This window comes from Sceloporus occidentalis, unplaced genomic scaffold, assembly GCF_023333645.1.
Source record: "Sceloporus occidentalis isolate IW3139 unplaced genomic scaffold, rSceOcc1.0.p SCAF_146, whole genome shotgun sequence".
Classification (NCBI taxonomy): Eukaryota; Metazoa; Chordata; class Lepidosauria; order Squamata; family Phrynosomatidae; genus Sceloporus; species Sceloporus occidentalis.
Genome location: NW_028317126.1, coordinates 927,520 through 947,073, shown reverse-complemented (window position 1 = coordinate 947,073; position 19,554 = coordinate 927,520). Strand labels below are relative to the sequence as shown.

The 19,554-nt window shown below is 41.8% G+C and overlaps 1 protein-coding gene across 1 annotated transcript; it reads right to left on the bottom strand.

Annotated features, from left to right (window-relative positions):
- Window positions 1-3,771: 3,771 nt before the first annotated feature.
- LOC149280821 (fibroblast growth factor receptor substrate 3-like) lies at window positions 3,772-19,192 on the bottom strand. The gene is made up of 5 exons (XM_089500072.1): window positions 19,133-19,192; window positions 18,414-18,600; window positions 17,719-17,880; window positions 6,713-6,864; window positions 3,772-4,755 (listed from the first exon to the last, which is right to left on the bottom strand). The coding sequence occupies exons 1-5, from the start codon at window positions 19,190-19,192 to the stop codon at window positions 3,772-3,774; spliced, it is 1,545 nt and encodes a 514-aa protein (XP_089356198.1).
- Between the last annotated feature and the right edge of the window lie 362 nt (window positions 19,193-19,554).

Here is a 19,554-nt window from a genome sequence, read left to right as displayed (position 1 = left end):
AGATGGGACACTTATGTTTATCATCAATGTGGGAAAAAGCTTATGGTCAGGTTTCTGCCCAAACATTAAGAGGTATACTCACTAAAGGGAAAATTAATATAGGGGTTAGCATGAGAGTTGTGTTTCAGCTCCTATACATAAAAAGGTACATTCCCAATGTGCATCTACTACAAGAGGAGCTTAGCTGGCTCTTTATAATGTATTGTTAAGTCAGTGAAATTTCTCCAAAATCTCCTGACCCCTTACATGCATCATACAGCAGGAAAAACTTCCAGGCTGGTCCTTCAAAGAAATATGAAGTGAAAGAGTTAAAATGTTAGCTCTCTTGCTGATTCCATTGGGGTTATGTGTGGTGCAAAGCTAACACTGCCAATGCCTAAAAAACATCACTACAGTGAAGTATGGAGGTGACAGCATTATGCTTAGTGAGACTATTTCTCAGTAGTTGGGCCTTGACATATTTTTGGATGGAAAATATTGGGGTCCACAAGAGACTTGACATAATGTCCAAAACTGATACACACATAACCAGACACACTTTAAGCTGCTGTTAATATAAACATGTGGAGGTGGACTACTTAGGAAACCACGTTTCAGTTTTTCTTAATAACATTTACTAAAATAAAACCCCAGAAATGCCTTATATCCCCCTATATGCCACTGTCACTAGATATGCCTTATTCCCCCTATATGCCACTCTGCCCCAGATATGCCTCTTGACCCCCCTATTGCCACTCTGCCCACCAGATATGCCATATACCTATGTGCCACTCTGCCCACCAGATATGCCATATACCTATGTGCCACTCTGCCCACCAGATATGCCTAATACCCCCTTATATGCCACTCTGCCTCCTTGATATTCCTTTTAACCCCCTATATGCCACTCTGCTTCCCATTATTCCTTTTAACCCCCTACATGCCGCTCTGCCTCCAGAAAGCCCTTACCCCCCCCATATACCACTATTACCCTTCCCAGACTTCTCCCCGTGCTTCAAATTCCTTGGTGTGTAGTGGTGGCAGCCGGTGAAGGTCTGTACGTCTCTGCTGCTGCTGTCGGCACTTCTTCCGGGGCTTCTATGAATGAGCATAGGAAGGTCATGTGACGCCAGCGCTCCATCATAGAAGCCCCGGCAGCAGCAGAGGTTGTCTGCGATCCGCACAGACATCCTCCAGCTGCCGGAGAGAAGGATCCAGGTCCCCTGCAGCGCTGCGTGGGATCTGGATCTTAGTTGTGTAGTCAGACCTCTATTTGAGGTCTGATTAGAAGACGACCTTGAATATAAGACAATGGTAATTTTTCAGAGCATTTGCTCTGAAAAAATCTTGTCTTATAATCGAGCAAATACGGTAATTACATGTCCTATCTTTTGTTGTTTTACATGGCACAGATAAATATTTGGCACTTTGCATTCAAGTAATAAGGGGCTCTTATTAGTCCAAGTTTAATCCCTTCCCAGCTCCAATATGTATGTGTGTATATGTATATATACATACATACATCTATATATACATATGTATATATACACACACGCACATTTTAAAGACCCAGCTTTCTGCAAAAAATGCAACATCGGTGTAATATATATATTATATATATATACACACTGTATTTCCCCATGTATAAGACACACCTTTTTTAGAAAAAATTGGGGTCTAAAAATTGGGTGTGTCTTATACAGTGGTGTTTTTTAATTTTTTTTTTAAACTAACTGCAGTTTACCTTCATCCGCCGCGGCTGCACAGGAACCCGTAGGAGTCACGTGAATGCACATCGCATACACGTGACTCCGCTCAGTTCCTGTGCAAGGAGCCTCGAGCAAGGCAGAGGGGAAACAGCGGCCCCCACAGAAGTCAGCGAGCGGCAGCAGAAGATCGGCAGTTCAGGTATGGTTGTACTCCCCAACCTTACCTGAACTGCCGATCTTCTGCTGCCGCTCGCCGACTTGTATGTATGTATGTATGTATGCATGTTAGCATGGATCCGTGTGTAGGGGGTACAGGGAGGCTGAAAGTGATGTGCATGTACTGGCTGTCTGAGCATGATAGGACTGCGATTGCTAACAGTTGCTAGCAGCCAACATCAATCACACTCATATCATGCCCAGGCAGCCAGTACAATAACTATGTAATATATATATTTTTTTTAATTTTGGCCCCCAAAAACGGTGCGTCTTATACAAGGGTGCGACCTATACTTGGGGAAATACGGTATATAGGATTTCTTTGTTTTTCCACACTATTAGTCCAGGAGGTCACCCTCTGAGACTGGAAGAGCGCAGGTTTCTTAGACGACAAAGGAAGGGATTCTTTACAAAGAATAAAAGGTATGGAATTCCCTTCCAAGGGAGGTGGTGTTATCCAATACATTGTATACAAAAAACAAAATACTGTCTGCGCTTCTCACCCTAATAAAGTTGGCAACAAATATATAAACATAATATAAATGAGAGGTTTTGGTTATATGAATTGGCCAAAGCATAATTAAGCTCACCCGCCACGTCAAGGCACACTCTCAATAGGGTGAGATCCTACTCTCACCTCCTACATAGTGGGCACACAAAGCAGTTTATACTGCTACCAAAACCTTATTAATGTGTTGGGGGAGGTGCAATTAAACCTCCTCCCATTTAACCCCTGGACAGCAAGCTGCAACCAGACTGATGAGGAGCCAACAACCTCAGATATGTGCAAACAGGGAAAAGAAAAAATGTCGGTGCGCTAAGCTAGTCTCAGGCTCAAATAATACAAATGTATAATATGAGGCCTACCAAACAGTGTGAGCATGCTGCAAATACAGTGTGTTGGCTGTACAATGTATACAAAAAACAAAATACTGTCTGCGCTTCTCACCCTAATAAAGTTGGCAACAAATATATAAACATAATATAAATGAGAGGTTTTGGTTATTGGTTATTGACGTGGCGGGTGAGCTTAATTATGCTTTGGCCAATTCATATAACCAAAACCTCTCATTTATATTATGTTTATATATTTGTTGCCAACTTTATTAGGGTGTGAAGCGCAGACAGTATTTTGTTTTTTGTATACATTGTACAGCCAACACACTGTATTTGCAGCATGCTCACACTGTTTGGTAGGCCTCATATTATACATTTGTATTATTTGAGCCTGAGACTAGCTTAGAGCACCGACATTTTTTCTTATCCAATACATTAGATACCTTCAAAAGGGGCCTCGTTATTTTCTTAGAAAGGCATGACATACAGGGATATAAATAGAATATTTTAGAGCTTCTCGATCCAAGGAGAAATCCGATTGCCTCTTGGAGTCAAGAAGGAATTTTTTCCCGATGGCAGAATTCGAAGTAGCTTAATTAGGGGTTTTTTGCCTTCTTTTGGCTCAAGAATAGGAAGGTTAGGTAGAAGGGTTGAACTTGATGGACTTCGGTCTTTTTTCAACCTTGTAACTATGACACCACAAGAAGTACAAGACTCCTGCCAATAATCCACCAAGCCAAAAGTGGATGACCTTTGGCATAACCTCTGATGTAAAACTGGGCAATATTTCTTTAGGGCACAAAGACCCACAAGCGAAATGTCTAGACATCTTTTTCCATCTACACCGGAAAAGTCAGCATTCACATTCTTTTTAGAGCAGTGAAGTTTGTGCCATGGGAGACATTACACAAAACAACATAAGTCACATAAAGGAGGCACAGGGAAAACAGCAGAGAGAGAGCCACAATGGGTTAAAAAATAAATAAATGGGAAAAAGGCAAATAAAAATGTGGGCTATTTTTTTTTTTTTTTACAAGGGCAGGTCTGTACTATTGTGCCGGGTTTTTCTTGATGTGCCATCATCCCGAGGCATCGCTCTCTGCAGACTGGACATGGCAGCTGTCTTTTTGAGGTCAATCACAGCATAGGAGTCTGCACGGTGTTGTAGGTGATTTGGAGCTGGAGTGCAGGTTATCTGGGGGATCTGTCTGCCCTTACTCTCACTCTTTGCCTCCAACTCCACCTGGATGTAGTTAAGTTGCCTCTGTTCTGCATGTGGTCGTCTAAAGTCAAAGCTGAATACGTTTGATGGACAGCTCCGGTGGGTTTGACAGTTAGGTCGATGATGGTGATAGCTACTACATGCTGAAGTGTTCTCTGCATTCATATAGTTTTGACAAGGGTCATCATGGTATCCGTTTAAAGACAGAGTCATGGCCTCAGCAGAGTCGTCCTCTTCCTCTTCGTCATCCTCCTCCTGTTGTAAGGATTGGCACTCCCACACTGGGGGAAGTGAAGGCAGGTTTTCATAATGAAGCATGGCTGTCCTGCGGTGAGCACAGCTATTGAAAGGCAGGCCGTCTGGAGTTAATTTAAGACTCCTGTTGGTAGTCCCTCTTCGTAGAGCTATGCTTCCTGGTGGCACCAGGCCATTGATATTCTCATAGGCACACTTGTGTGTGCTCCACTGATCTTTGCACTCATTGTTGTTATTGTGTGGTTGTAAGGGATCCCTATCACCACTGCAGATACAGCCCTTGCAGTCCCTATGATGTCGGCAGAATCCATCTGCTCTCATAGGCAGTCGACTGTATGCAGGTGCTCGCCCCAGCACAAATTTCACCTCGCCAGGCTGGAGAAAAACCTGTGGATTTCGATCTTCCATGGAGCATCCTGAGGCCAGATGATTTCTTGGTGGTTCATGATAGGGCGTATGTGCCTCAGGCAGGGAGTGCATGCAGTGCCTTCCTCCCATTTCTTCATTGCCACTGGCTGTATTCACATAAGTATGAGACTTAAGAAAAAGGAAAAGAGAAAGTTAAAACAAGGAACTGTACCTGAATTGCAGTACTGCAATAAACAGTGCAATGGTTACAATATTTTCTATAGCTATTTGACTTGTAGATCGGCATGTATTAACAAAATTAAAGTCACAATCTATTTTTCATATGCACTTGAATGCATATGACAGCAGAGTGATGCCTCTAAATTTTCTCACCACTACTCAACCTTATCTCTGGTTTAGTGAGTGGGTATAGGTATGTGTGAGGAGCCCTCCCTTTAACCCCTTAACGACAAAGCCCGTACATGTAGGAGGGTTAAAAGGCACATCTGGGAGGCAGAGTGGCATATAGGGGGTTAAGAGGCATATCTGGGAGGCAGAGTGCCATATCAGGGAGGCAGAGTGGCATATGGGGGGTATAAGGCATATCTGGGGGGCAGATGTGCATAACTGGGGGCAGGTTGGCAAGTAAAGAGATAAAAACTGCATTTTTCTCAATCATAGTTTTTATTAAATATGAAAAAAATAGTTTACATGTGAATTAATATTTACCAGTAAAACTTTTTTGTTACAGGGTGGTCTTATATTCAGGCTTTTTCTTTTTTTCCTAAATTAACATTCAAACTTTGGGGGTCGTCTTATAATCGAGCAAATACGGTATATCATCAGAAGCCACACCCACAAGAACATTCACAGGTGGGGATTATGCTGCCCATGCTGCTACAATAGAGCTATATTTAGCTCTATATAGTGTAAGTGTTTCCTGTTATTATTCATCTTGGCTCCATAAGACATACTGCACTATTTTTCATATTTTTTTTTCTCTTCTCATTTTACATATCTCCAGCCTTTGGTTACCCCCTTAAGCACGACCGCCACACCCATCCCAAAGATTCTACATTCAAGCCAAATAGGAGAGATTCCTGGCACAGTTTGTGTTGCTGCCTACCCGTCCATTCAAAGACTACTCCCAGCGCTGAACCAATTTTTTGTATTTGTGCCTCCCAGATACGCCTTATACACCCATATATGCCACTCTGCCTCCCTGATAAGCCTTTTAGCCCCCTATATTCCACACTGCCTCCTTGATATGCATTTTAACCCCCTATATGCCAGTCTGCTTCCTGCAAAACCATTGAAACCACCCCTCCCGACTTACCAGTGCATCGCTTTACTTGTGACCCGTGCTTCAGACTGCCTGGTGTCTAGTGGGGCGGCCGGTGGAGGTCTGTGTGATGCAGACCTCCGCTGCTGCTGGCCAGTACTTCCACTGGGGCTTCTATGACTGAGCGCCGGCATCACATGACCTTCCGGTGCTCCACCATAGAAGCCCCGGCGGAAGTGCCGGAGAGAAGGATGCAGGTTCCCTGCAGCACTGCGGGGTTCTGGATATCAGAGGTCTGATTAGAAGATGACCTCAAATACAAGACAATGGTTATTTTTCAGAGCATTTGCTCTGAAAAAGCCTTGTCTTATAATTGAGCAAATACGGTATATTATATATTATTTTAAAAACATTTTAAAAAATCACTACACCTTATCCTCAAGTCAATAGCAAGAATATGGTCCTCCGTGACATAGAAAATGTGTATGGGGTAATGACTAATCAGGATACATTAGTCAACATAAATTAAGTCACTGTTCAGCTGTGGCACCTACAGTATATATATTTTTTTTTTATTATTGCTAATGAGTATTATGTAGTTCTATGATTTTTACTTTTCCTGAACAAAATGAAAAATGGAAAAGAGGAATCATGGTTTAACAAAAATGTGGTAAAGAAATTACAAAAAAATATCTTGGTACTGAAGGACTGGGACAGAAGGGGTTAAAACACTGGACTTCAAAGATGTAAACTAAAATTGGAAAAAAAAAATCACAGTAACACCGAAGTATACAAAACACCGTTTTAAAACACAAGCATCTTTTATACATGCAAAGTCACTAACAGGTTTACAACACTCTGTACCTGATCTTCTGGTATTATTAGGCCATGTGTGGACTGATCCCCAATAGAAGAGTGCCTTACGTTTCCCATTGTAGGGTGACAAGACGAAGGATAGGAGGGGCCATCACGAGGAAAGCTGTGAAACCCATTGGGAAATCCAGCATATCCCAAAGCTACACAGAGTAAAGAGAGAACAATGAAAGTTGTAGTACATGAGTTACAACAAAACAAGGAATCAAAGCACAACTAGGAAATACTATTTAAAAGCACCTATTCAAAGCATAAACATTGGAGATTTAGTGACACCGGGGCTTGGATCTAGAAGCCCTTTTTTCTCTTCTCCAATCATTTTATTTTCATATATTTAATGCTTCAATTAAATCACCCTTTCCCTTCTAAGGTGTCCCTTTAATATAAAATATTATATGTATCATAATTAATAATAATAAAAAATTCTAAAGATAACATTTTTGTTAAGACTCACCTGTCCACATGTCCCATGATACCCTGACTCCGCTCTCTGCAGGCTGTTCCGCCGGCAGTGGTCCCTGCCAGCAAGAAGCAGCCTCCTCATTGACCATGCTCACTCCTGCCTGGGAATGTGCTGTCACGTGATATCACGTCTATGTGCGTACAGGAGTGACGTGTATTTGTGGCCTGCCTAACCTCCTGTGTCACGTTCTCGGCTTTGCTGCCTATTTAAACACAGGGAATTGCACCCTGTTACCCTTAGCTGTTGTAAGTCGTGCTTTGTGCTGCTGCTCTAGTTTGCTCTTATTAAGTTTGATCCCATGTGACCCGGACTGCTTGACTTTGCTCCCTGTTTTCTAACTTGGCTTATTACCACGATCTCCTGTTACCGTCCCAGCTTGTTTGATCTGCTCCTAGTCTCCAGATTTGGCTTCCTTCCGTGCTCTCCTGTTGCTGACCCTGCCTGTCTGACCTTGGTGGCTCTTGCCATTCCAGTCTGTTCACCTGACCTACTCTGCTTCACGGGAACGTAGTCTCATTACAATTCTCACAAAAGATATGCAATTTAATGTGATAATTAACAGACAAAAGATAATCCATTTAACCCCTTCGCGACCTTTGCCGGTTCAGGACCGTCATGACATGAAGGTCACTAAATGACCTTTGACGGTCCTGAACCGTCAAAAAGTAAAATAAGCTTAGAAAGTGATCAACGATCACTTTCTTCACTTAAACGGCGTTACTGTAATGCCTCGATGTCGAGGCATTCAGTAACGCCGAGATCGGCATCGGGGGCCATGTCTGGCCCCTCCCCGAGGCGTCAACAACCGCCATACATTGTATGGCGGCGGACGCCCGTTTTAAAAGCGTTTAGGAGGCGATCAACGATCGCCTCCTAAACTTAAATGGTGTCGCTGGAATGCCTCGATCAGGAGGCATCCAGCGACACCAAACACTTACCTCTGGGTGGGCTGTGACCGCTCCGGAGAGCGGTCACAGCCGCAGCTGCCGGTGTTCTTCGCCATCAACAAGATGGCGGCCGCCCTGTAAAAGCAACAAACAAGTTTTTAAAGTTCGCTAGATGGTCTAGAGAACTCTGGCTCCACTTGCAGGTTGAATACAGGTACTGCATTCAACCATGCAAGTCAATGGAGCCCAGCTTTCTAATCACAATGTGATTAGTAAAATATTAAAAAAAAAAAAAAAAATGGAAAAAAAAAATATGGAAAAAATTAAAAGTGCTAACATTTAAAAATAATTATGCAGTGATGTCACTAGATGAACCATCCAGCAAAATGTGTAAAAAAAAATATAAAAAAAGTATTAAAAAAATAAAATAAAAAAAGAAAGTTTATTATTTTGAGCAAGTGCTAAAATTTCTCAAAAATCTCAACAAAGAGTTAAAATAAAAGCACTTCAAATACCCAAGGGGTGTCTAATATAAAAAAAAATGGCTGATGGGGTAAATTGGAGTGACAGACTTTCCAAAATGGACAAAAAAAGCGCACTTCCCAAATGTGGCATTTTAAATCTCAAACAACACGACAAATCCATGCATGTCGGGTATCGCTGTACTCAGGAGATGTTCCTGAACACACATTGGGGTGTTGTTTGACAGTGGCATATACCAAAGTTTGACAAAGTGTAGTTGTATAATTGGTGCATGGAAAGGGTTAAAATAACAGCATTTGGAATACCCTGGGGTGTCTAGTTTTCAAAAATATATGGTTTGAATGGGTTAAATTGAGTTAACCGGCTTCAAAGATGTTCCAAAGAGGAGATGGAGGCAGAATGACCAGATTTGTTAAAAAAGATTTGAAAATCATAAAACGCTGCTTGTACTTATTGCCCTATAACTTACTAAAAACAGCAAAAAAACATAAAAACATTGGGTATTTCTAAACTCAGGACAAGTAGTAGAATCTATTTAGCTAGTTTTTTTAATTGCTTTTTTAGGTGAGTAAAAGATTTTTCAAATAAAAGTCATAAAATGTGTTTTTTTTCAATTTTTCACCATGTTTTTTTAATTTTTTTTATAGTAAATAAGATGATACGATCAAAATAATGGTATCTGAAGAAAGCCCATCTTGTCCTGAAAAAAACAATATATAACTTATGTGGGTACACTAAATGGGTGAGGAGAAAATTACAGCTGAACACAAGCACCACAAAAGTATTAAAACAGCCTCGGTCCCACAGGGTACAAAACGAAAAATGAGCCCGGTCCTTAAGGGGTTAATAAACAATTGATACATTAGTGAAAACATAAATGCATGTTAATTACATAAATGCATAAGTTAATTACAGATAAATATTAAAATTGCTAAATGAATTGCAACATACACACCAACACCATACACAGATACACACACATTAACACCAGCACTATATGTCGACACAAACTATATTTCATTAATGTGAAGCACACAAAACACCAGACTACATGTACACAAGAGTAACATTTCAGTACACACACACACACTATACACACACACACACTGACACAAATGGCAAGCACACCCTTATACACATATACATTCAGATTTGTGGTTTTTGCTAAGATGACCAATGTATACATACTACAAAGCAAGGAATCAGGGCACACCCAGCAAATACTACTGACAAACACCCATCGAAAGTATAAATATTGATAATTTCAGTAGCATACCAAAATCTGAATGTACATGCTTTTTAGGGTGTACTTCATGTTTATTTTTTGTCCATATTTGCAGGTTCTGACCTTAAAAGTTAAGCACCCAACCTACCACACAGGTGCTCAATAATATATAGAGAAGGCTTTAAATTGCAAAAGGCAGTGTAGTCTCACTGATTCAGCTCCACGGCAAGCAATCATTAAGTTTGGGTGTTTGACATAGTGGGGGCTAAGCAATATATGGCTATATAGTGTGAAGGAATCTACAATACTTATGCCTCAGATGTGTGTTTTTGAATGGTACTGTAGGTACTTTCCTGTTATCTGGGGGCCATTCAAAGAAATGTTTTTATTATTCAAAAACAATTTATCTATGCAACTATAGGAGACACTAACGATAACTGAGATTTCGGGCGCCAAAAAACTTGCTTCCAAGAGTGACTAAAATACGCCCATGGGCTGTCTCCAAATGAATTCGGCCAAATGATGACATGCTGTTCCTCGGTGATTGTTGCGCCATTTAAACTATGGATGCATTCGCTCAACGCTCTGTGTATGGATGCCAGTGTGCAGATCAATGAAGTTGTAGCGTTGATCAACTTTAAAATGCTCAAATCCGGGCCTTTTCCAATTCTTTGGTCTTGTAGGCACACAAACTGAGTAAATGATAGAAGCTGTTTTGACATTTTCCAGTCATTACGGTTGCTGCACTGCGACCAAGAAGCACTTGCGGGTCTCCCGACAGATTCCTCCCAATAGACACTGCAGAGGAAACACTCGGCGGTCATTGTTCTAACACTTAGTGAACAAGCACTTGTTGATTTCGACAATTAATCCTTTGCCTCCAATCTTCTCTTTTGGTAGTTCGATGAGGAAGTCAGTGCAGACTTCTCCCATGTAGTTGTTCCAGTCGACAGTTGTGTTCTTATTGATGCCCGATTCATCCTCTGGTATGACTGACCAACGTCAATTCCTTGGCCAAGCAATAGAGGACTTACACATGTTCAAAAAAAAAAAAATGATTAAAAGGATACATATTGGCTCAAATGTATTGGCTCCAGATAACAGGAAAGTACCGAATACTATTTGCACCGATACCTTGCTGTTTCACTTGAAATTGCATGAAAGTCTGAAAGACGTAATTACATCAAAACCAATGCTAGTACATTAAACAATTCAACTCACTGTAAACCAGACATGGATTTTTGTAAAGTAGGTTTTTTTGTGTTTTTTTTTTTTTTTTAAATACACAAATTTTCACATGCCTCTTTATATAAATATACTTTGTTTCTATGTGCAAAAATGTTTCTATTTTCATAATATGCAGAAATGTTTAATAAAGTTACACAGTTGTGCTCAAAATTTTGTATACCCTGGCAGAAATTGTGAGATGCATTGATTTTGAAAATATGGCTTTTATTTAAGGCTAGTGATTATATGAAGCCATTTATTATCACATAGTTGTTTGGCTCTATTCTAAATCATAATGATAACAGATCACCCAAATCAAAACTTTGCATACCCTTGAATGTTAGACATACAATGTTAAAATGGCAATTAAATGTTAATTTCCCACACTTGAGCCTTTTTAAATTGAAATTAGTGTCTGTGTATAAATAGTCAATGAGTTTGTTAGCTCTCATGTGGATGTACTGACCAGTCTAGATACTGAGCCATAGGGGCAGAAAAGAACTGTCAAAAAGACTTGTGTAACAAAGTAATGGAACTTTATAAAGATGGAAAAGGATATAAAAATATATCCAAAGGCTTGAAAATGCCAGTCAGTATTGTTCAATTACTTATTAGGAAGTGGGAAAGATGGGGATCTCTTGATACCAAGCCAAAGGCAGGTAGACCAAGATAGATTTCAGCCATAACTGGCAGAAGAATTGTTCAGGATACACAGAAAAACCCACAGGCAGGGCCGTAGGAAGGGTGAGGCGAGAGAGGCTCTTGCCTCGGGCGCAGCCGCGAGGGAGCGCACAGCAGCTGCACCCTTCAGGACTGGTTGGGGAGATCTCCCTAATCAGCTCAACAAGGCCTCGTGGTGAATCACACTGCTGCTAAAGCCCCTAAAAAAACCCAGTAACGATTCTATAGGGGAGGGGGCGAGCAGAGAGGCCACCTCCCCTGGGCCGGTCTTCACGGGACTGCAGAGGATGCTCTCCTGAACCAGCCCTGCTCATCAGGTGCTACTGTAGGCAGTGCCCACCCAGGCACAATCAGCGCTGGTCTGGGAAAGAGGTGTCCGATGAGCAGGGCTGGTTGGGGAGATCATAATCACCTTCTCCCTAATCACACCTGCAATGATTTGGGGCCTCATAGACAACTATTACAAAAGACTGCACACTGTCATGCTAAAGGGGCAATACACAGTATTAACAACAGGGGTCATTTCATTTTTTTATGATTGTGCCATTCTATTATATCCTACAGCTGAATATGAATCCCAAAAGAAATAAAATAAATGTGTTTTGCCTGCTCACTAAAATGGTACATGTATCTCCAGGCGTATGGAACTACAGACATCTGTCCTTAAAGCAGAAAACTGCACCACAAATAATACGTACTGATGTTTCTCTACTGCTATACTATCGACAAAAGCAGATTTCAGTATATGCCCCGTGCATGAAATGGTCGTATTTAAACATGTATGCTACCGACACCAATTGTTGCGAAAGGTAGTTGGAATGGCAAGCAACCCCTTTTCAGGTGTATTTTTGTCTTTGTTTGTTGTTTTTTTTCCAGTTATTTTTGAGACTGCTAGTGATTCGAACAGTCTGCTGCGCAAGTGTGACCCTAGTTTAACCTAAAGTTAGTGGCCAACAGTACATAGTTACATAACATTATGACTGCTGACAGGTGACGTGAATAACACTGATAATCTTGTTATCAAGGCACCTGCCAGTGGGTGGGATATATTAGGCAGCAAGTGAACATTTCGTCCTCAAAGTTGATGTGTTAGAAGCAGGAAAAATGGGCAAGTGTAAGGACTTGAGTGATTTTGACAAGGGCCAAATTGTGAGTGCTAGACGACTGGATCAGAGCTTCTCCAAAACTGCAGCTCATGGGGTGTTCCCGGATCTGCAGTAGTCAGTACCTATCAAAAGTGGTCCAAAGAGAATCAGCAACAGGATAGGATCATGGGCGGCCAAGGCTCATTGATGTATGTGGGGGCGAAGGCTGGCCCAAGTGTTCAAATCCAACAGATAAGCTACTGTAGCTCAAATTGCTGAAAAAGTTAAATGCTGGTTCTGATAGAAAGCTGCGGAAAGCAGTGTATTGCAGTTTGTTGGGTACGGGGCCGCGTAGCCGTAGACCAGAAAGGGTGCCTGTGCTGACCCCTGTGCACTACTGAAAGCGCCTACAATGGACATGTGAGCATAAGAACGGGACCACAGAGCAATGGAAGAAGCAGGCCTGGTGAATCACGTTTTCTTTTACATCATGTGGATGGCCAGATGCATCGCTTACCACGGAATCCACGGAAGCTTCACAAGTGAGTCTGGACATGGGTCTTGGGAGGAAAGCCCAAACCGCGGCTGGCTAAAACAGAGCTAAGGAAGCAATCAGCAATTGCTTCCTAAGCGTAATCTGTGTTGCCTCGATATCAAGGCATGTCACTAATACAACCACCCTACCTTGATTGCCTTGTGATTGCTCCGAAGAGCAACCACAAGCGCCATCAGTGAATGGCGTTGCCACCACTCACAAGATGGTGGCGCCAACTGTCAGAGTTCACAGAGGGTCTATCCTGATTCAGGTACTGCATTCAACCATGCAGGTCAATGAAATCCAGCTCACTAATCACAATGTGATTAGTAAAATAAAGAAAAATTGGTAACATGTAAAAATGATCCCTAGTCAGCAAAAAAAGTCTAAAAAAAAAAAATATATATATATATATATATATATATATATATACACACACACACACACACAATTAGTGATTCACAAAACTTTGCATGGAAAGAGTTAAAATATTGGCATTTTAAATGCCCATGGGGTGCTTAGTTGTATGGTTGCCACAAAGGTGGCCTTTTACCTCCCAAATAACCCAACAAACCCATGAATGGGGGGGGGGGGGGTCGCTGTACTCAGAAGATGTTACTGAACACATATTGAGGAGTTTGACAGAGGCATATACCAGGAGCGTTAAATTCATACCTGAAGTAAAATGTGTGTGGGGGAAAAAAAACAAAACACACAAGAAAATACTATGGCAAGCTATAACAAAGGCTGGTGGTAAAAAGTGTGTATGGAAAAAGTTAAAAATACCAGCATTTGAAATTCCCAGGGGTGTATATTTTTCAAAGATATTTGATGGGGTAAATTGAATTGGACGGATTCAAAGATATCCCAAATAGGATATGCGGGCAGAATTTTTAACATGTCAAAATTCCAATTTAAAAAATGCACACCTCCCAAATGTGGCCTTTTAGTCCCCAAACAACCCAACAAACTCATGCATGTGGGGTATCATCACGCTCAGGAGATGTTGCTGAACACGTGTTGTTTGACACTGACATATTCCAGGAGCCATAAATTCATACCTGAAGTACAAGGTGTGTGAAAAAAAAAATACAAAAAAGGCTGATGGTAGAATTAGTGCATGGAAAGGGTTAGAAATAGTATTTGAAATACCCTGGGGTCTCTAGTTTTCAAAAATATACGGTTTGATGGGGTAAATTGCATTGGCCGGCTTCAAAGATGTCCCAAATACCACATGAGGCTGAATAACCAGATTTGGGGGGGAAAATGGTTTTGAAACAGCAAAACGCTGCTTGTAATTATTGCCCAATAACCTGCAAAAAGAAGCAAAAAAACCCATAAAAACATTGGGCATTTCTAAACTCAGGACAAATAGTAGAATCTATTTAGCAGGTTTTTTGCAGATGAATAAATTTATGCACATTTGAGCCCAGGCTTGCCACGCTGCCTCCCGCATATTCCGCTCCACGCTGCCTCCCGCATATTCCGCTCCACGCTGCCTCCCGCATATACCGCTCCACGCTGCCTCCCGCATATACCGCTCCACGCTGCCTCCCGCATATACCGCTCCACGCTGCCTCCCGCATATACCGCTCCACGCTGCCTCCCGCATATACCGCTCCACGCTGCCTCCCGCATATACCGCTCCACGCTGCCTCCCGCATATACCGCTCCACGCTGCCTCCCGCATATACCGCTCCACGCTGCCTCCCGCATATACCGCTCCACGCTGCCTCCCGCATATACCGCTCCACGCTGCCTCCCGCATATGCCACGCTGCCTCCCACATATACCACTCCACGCTGCCTCCCACATATACCACTCCACGCTGCCTCCCACATATACCACTCCACGCTGCCTCCCACATATACCACTCCACGCTGCCTCCCACATATACCACTCCACTCTACCCCCACATATGCCACTGTGCCTGATATGCCTTATACCCCCTGATACACCACTCCATCCTCCCCAGACATGCCACGCTGCCCTCCCTACATATGCCTTATATACCGTATATGCCTTATACCCCCAGATATGTCACTCCCTCCTCCCCAGATATGCCTTTAACCCCCCAGATATCTCATAGTCCCCTCATAGAGTCACAGACCTGTTCACAGCACACTGACACCATACTTTTATAAATAAGTACTGGGTTAATCTTCACTGCCCCCAGGATTTAGATTCCCCTTAGTCTGTCCCCCTTTACCTCTAACTGCACCTTAAGTTAACTTTATTAAATTAATTAAATTAACCCTCAGTCCTCAGCATTAAATTAACCCTAAACACTCCATTAACCACAACTACCCCTAAATTAACTCTGAATACCCCATCAAACACAACTACCCTAAATTAACCCTAAACACCCCATTAACCACAGCATCCCCTAAATTAACCCTAAAGACCCCCGTCAACCACAACAGCCCCTTAATTAACCCTAAACACCCCATTAACCAGAACTGCCTCAAATTAACCCCAAACACCCCATTAACCACAGCTGCTCCTATATTAACCCTAAACACCCCATTAACCATAGCTGTCCCTAAATTAACCCTAAACACCCCATTAACCATAACTGCCCCTAAATTAACCCTAAACACCCCATTAACCATAGCTGCCCCTAAATTAACCCTAAACACCCCATTAACCATAACTGCCCCTAAATTAACCCTAAACACTCCATTAACAATAACTGCCCCTAAATTAACTCCCACCTCCCCTAACTTTCAGCAGCCCAAATATTAATGTTATACTTACAGTTAGATGAGTGTCACAGCCATGTGGTTCTGGCATTCTGGGAGAAGGAAGGGGCGGGGCCAGTTGTCACAGTGATTACAGGGAGGGGCTGGTAAGTAGGAGCTGCTGCTGTGAGTCAGACTAAACTGATTATATAATGAGGGGTATTTTTCAGAGCGTTTGCTCTGAAAAAACCCTCATTTTATAATCGATAATGAAATTCGTTGGCAACGATTTTCATTATCGATTAGTTGTTGCAGCCCTAAAAGAAAGCCCTGCTTGTTCTGAGAAAAAAAAAACCAATATATATTGTGTGTGTGTACACAAAATGAGAAAGAAGAAAATTACAGCAGAGCCTGCCCCCGAGCCCTCAGTCACTCCCACTCATAAAATGCGGCATTGAAGCGGTTAACGCTGCACTGGTGCTCTCATGGAGCGAACAGGCAGATTCAGGCAAGTGTGGGGACCTGACACAACATTTCCCTGCTGCCTGATCGCTCCATGAGAGCATCAGTGCAGCGTTAACCCCTTCAATGTTGCGGCATTTTAGGGGTTAATACCCATTTTGTATGGGGCTCTGCTGCTGTGGTCTGCCTGGAAGCTTCCAAGCAGACCAGCAACAGCAAAAACGAGCCCCCACAACCTCCGGAGATTGCAGGAGTGATTACAGAGACTCCTCCCTGCAATCTCAGGTCTACCGGCGATTGTGTCCCAGCTGCCAGAGGCAGGGACAGGGAGAAAGGGTTCTTCGGTCTCCACATGAGTGTGGAGACCAGCCCCCACCCCCCCTTGCTCAATTAACCCCTTCAATGCTGCAATTGTGTATGACCCCATTGCAGGAGTTAACATTAGTCCCCGCAAGCTTGTGGGGACTAAATATCAGTCGATGCCATGCTTCAATGGAGCATCAGCATTGAAAGAGTTAAATTAAAAAAAATAACAGCACTGACCTGAAAGTCCAGGGTGCTTCCAGGTCAAATGCTGTGAGCTTAATAACTGCTGCAGATCCAATCAAAATGGGCTGATGATGATCAGATCACTCCTGGCCAATAGGAGTGATCTGATCATTATGGCAGCCCCTGGATGATCCTGCCCTACAAAGAGAGAGGGGGTCATCTAGGAAAATTATAAAAAAAACAAAAAAACCCCAAATTATTAATAAAAAAAATACATTAACATTAAAATTATTAACTGATCACTTGTCAGTGACATTTTCAGTCACTGATTATTGATCGCTCTCCCTCATCAATGTCAGCAGTCTAAACTTGTCACTTACAAGTAATCTGATAAAAAAAAAAATCTTTTTAAAAAGTTTAAAAATTGTAACATGACTTATCTATGAATGTGGGGTATCGCAGTACTAAGGGGGTTTTACTGAACACAAACCTATTTTGTTTTTTCACACATCTACTCAGAAATAATAATCATGGTGAAGCCGCAAAGTGGATGTGAAAAATGTTTTCTTTTTTTGTTAGACTAAATTTGGATAGAGCCAGTTACTATTACTATTTCAAAAGAAAGCCCTACTGGTGCTGAAAAAAAAAGTGTGGGTGCACTAATTGAGGAGAGAATTTACTGTGGAGGAAAGACATAGCAAAAACACAAAAACTGCTCTGGTCTTTTAGCGCAAACTTGGTAACAAAAACCCGGTCCTGAAGGGGTCAAGACACCTCACCTCCTGCGGTCTGTTGGTTACGTTGCAGGTCAATCTCTGCTGGGTGCCCAGACCTGGTAATGATGACTGGTTCTTCCACCACACTTATGCTGTTCCTCTGCATCAACTCCTGCAACAGGTTGAAGATTTCTTCTGCTCTAGAGCATTTAAATGCAAAGATCCCTGAAGAGGGAAATGTACATAAGAATTATTAAAATTTGTCATTGAGTACAATGTTAACAGTATTTACAGGAAGATATCAATAAGATTAGAAAAGATTATAAATTATGTTTTTCTAGCTAGATTATTATTATACATGGGCGACTTACTGTGTTATCTGACATCATTCTACCCTCACTTTCATACTGTCTGCTTCCTAGTATGCAATCAGCATACAAAGCCAAAAACACCAAATAAATTCTGTAGATGGGCAATAATTTTAGTGATATATATAACAATACAACTGTACACTGTACACACTTGTTCAAATCATTTGAAAAACTCTCAATAGAACCTTATAGTAGAAGTTAGCATGTTATTTAACACAGGCCTACATGACAGTTCTCTTACCTCAACCACTATAAATATTTATCTGATAAAGTGAATAAATAAAAATGATAAATGTAATGCTGGTACACAATTACCATGCGTTAACATGTATTTTTGCACCCTCATTTATTAATATTCGGATGTAATAGTACTGTTGGAAATGCTACCTTGACCAGTCTGGCATCGCCGACCACTCTCAAAGGAGAAGAGATTAGAATCGTATCCATAGCGGCGTAGGCAGAGGTATGGCCACCTTACAGCATCTCTTTTCCGGGTATGCAGGACCAGCTCTGTTTGCGTTAGTTCCATGATACCCGAGCCCAGTTCAGTTCCCTCATCATCCACATTGGTGACCTGTGGACAATGCTAAATCAGCTGCTCTCAAAATAGTAAATACTTATCTAACATATTTGTTACAGTTGCCTTCCTCCTCTGATGACCCTCGCCACTAATTGGCTACTTCAAACAGCCAATCAGTGGCAGGGAAGTGCTACATTTCAAATCAATAGTACTTCCCAACCATGTGCACAGGGGTCTGAACAGAACCCTGCCCCATAATTTGGTGACTAGTGTCTCTAATTCTCAAGGAGCCATTTATATATGTCTCAAATAAGACTTTTTCACAAAACTCTTTGCACCTCACTACTCATGTTCATGGTCAGCCCCCTGTACTGTGTACCAAGTATTTTCCTGCAATGGCCTTTGTCAAGCATTCAGAGAAATATGCCATGTTAATTACATATTTTTTTTTCAAGTTTAGCCCAGTGAGAATTTAAAAAAACCAAAAACCTTTATATTCCTGATGACAATCCACAACGAGAAAACCACATTTCCAATACAAGAAACCATGCAATGCTAACTGATCAACTGGGATTGAGGTTTTTACCTTGAACTTGGTGGCATGATTGTCAGGAAGTCCCTCACGGCAGCTGCAACAGCATCCCATGATGTCAGCATATCAGGTGGCCCCTGCACAGAAAATAATTTGTGGGAGGTGGGGAATAATAATATTTTCATGTCATAAGATGTGCATGTATTGTATTTGTAGATAACATCTTTGACACTAAAAAAAGAATAAGCCTGGTAATAAACTTGCACATATTTAAACTAGGAATATTCCCACCCTATAGTAACAGGCTAAAAAAATCACTGCCAGAAAAGATTATGTGCCAATGTGCAGACAGAAATTCCACAGGGTTCAGTGCTGCACTGGTTACATGACTGACCAGGTTCAGTAAATAAACTTGTCAAGTTAGAAGCCTGCCAAGATGTTTGGTGGATAGCTGAGGAACAAACATTGACTGCTTC

Excerpts from the sequence above, each read along its gene's own strand:
- LOC149280821 (XM_089500072.1), bottom strand. The coding sequence starts at position 19,192 with ATGGGATGCTGTTGCAGCTGCCGTGAGGGACTTCCTGACAATCATGCC. Across the intron at positions 18,601-19,132 it reads ATCATGCCACCAAGTTCAAG|GTCACCAATGTGGATGATGA; the intron begins GTAAAAACCTCA and ends CATTGTCCACAG. Across the intron at positions 4,756-6,712 it reads TAATAATACCAGAAGATCAG|TCTCATACTTATGTGAATAC; the intron begins GTACAGAGTGTT and ends CTTTTTCTTAAG.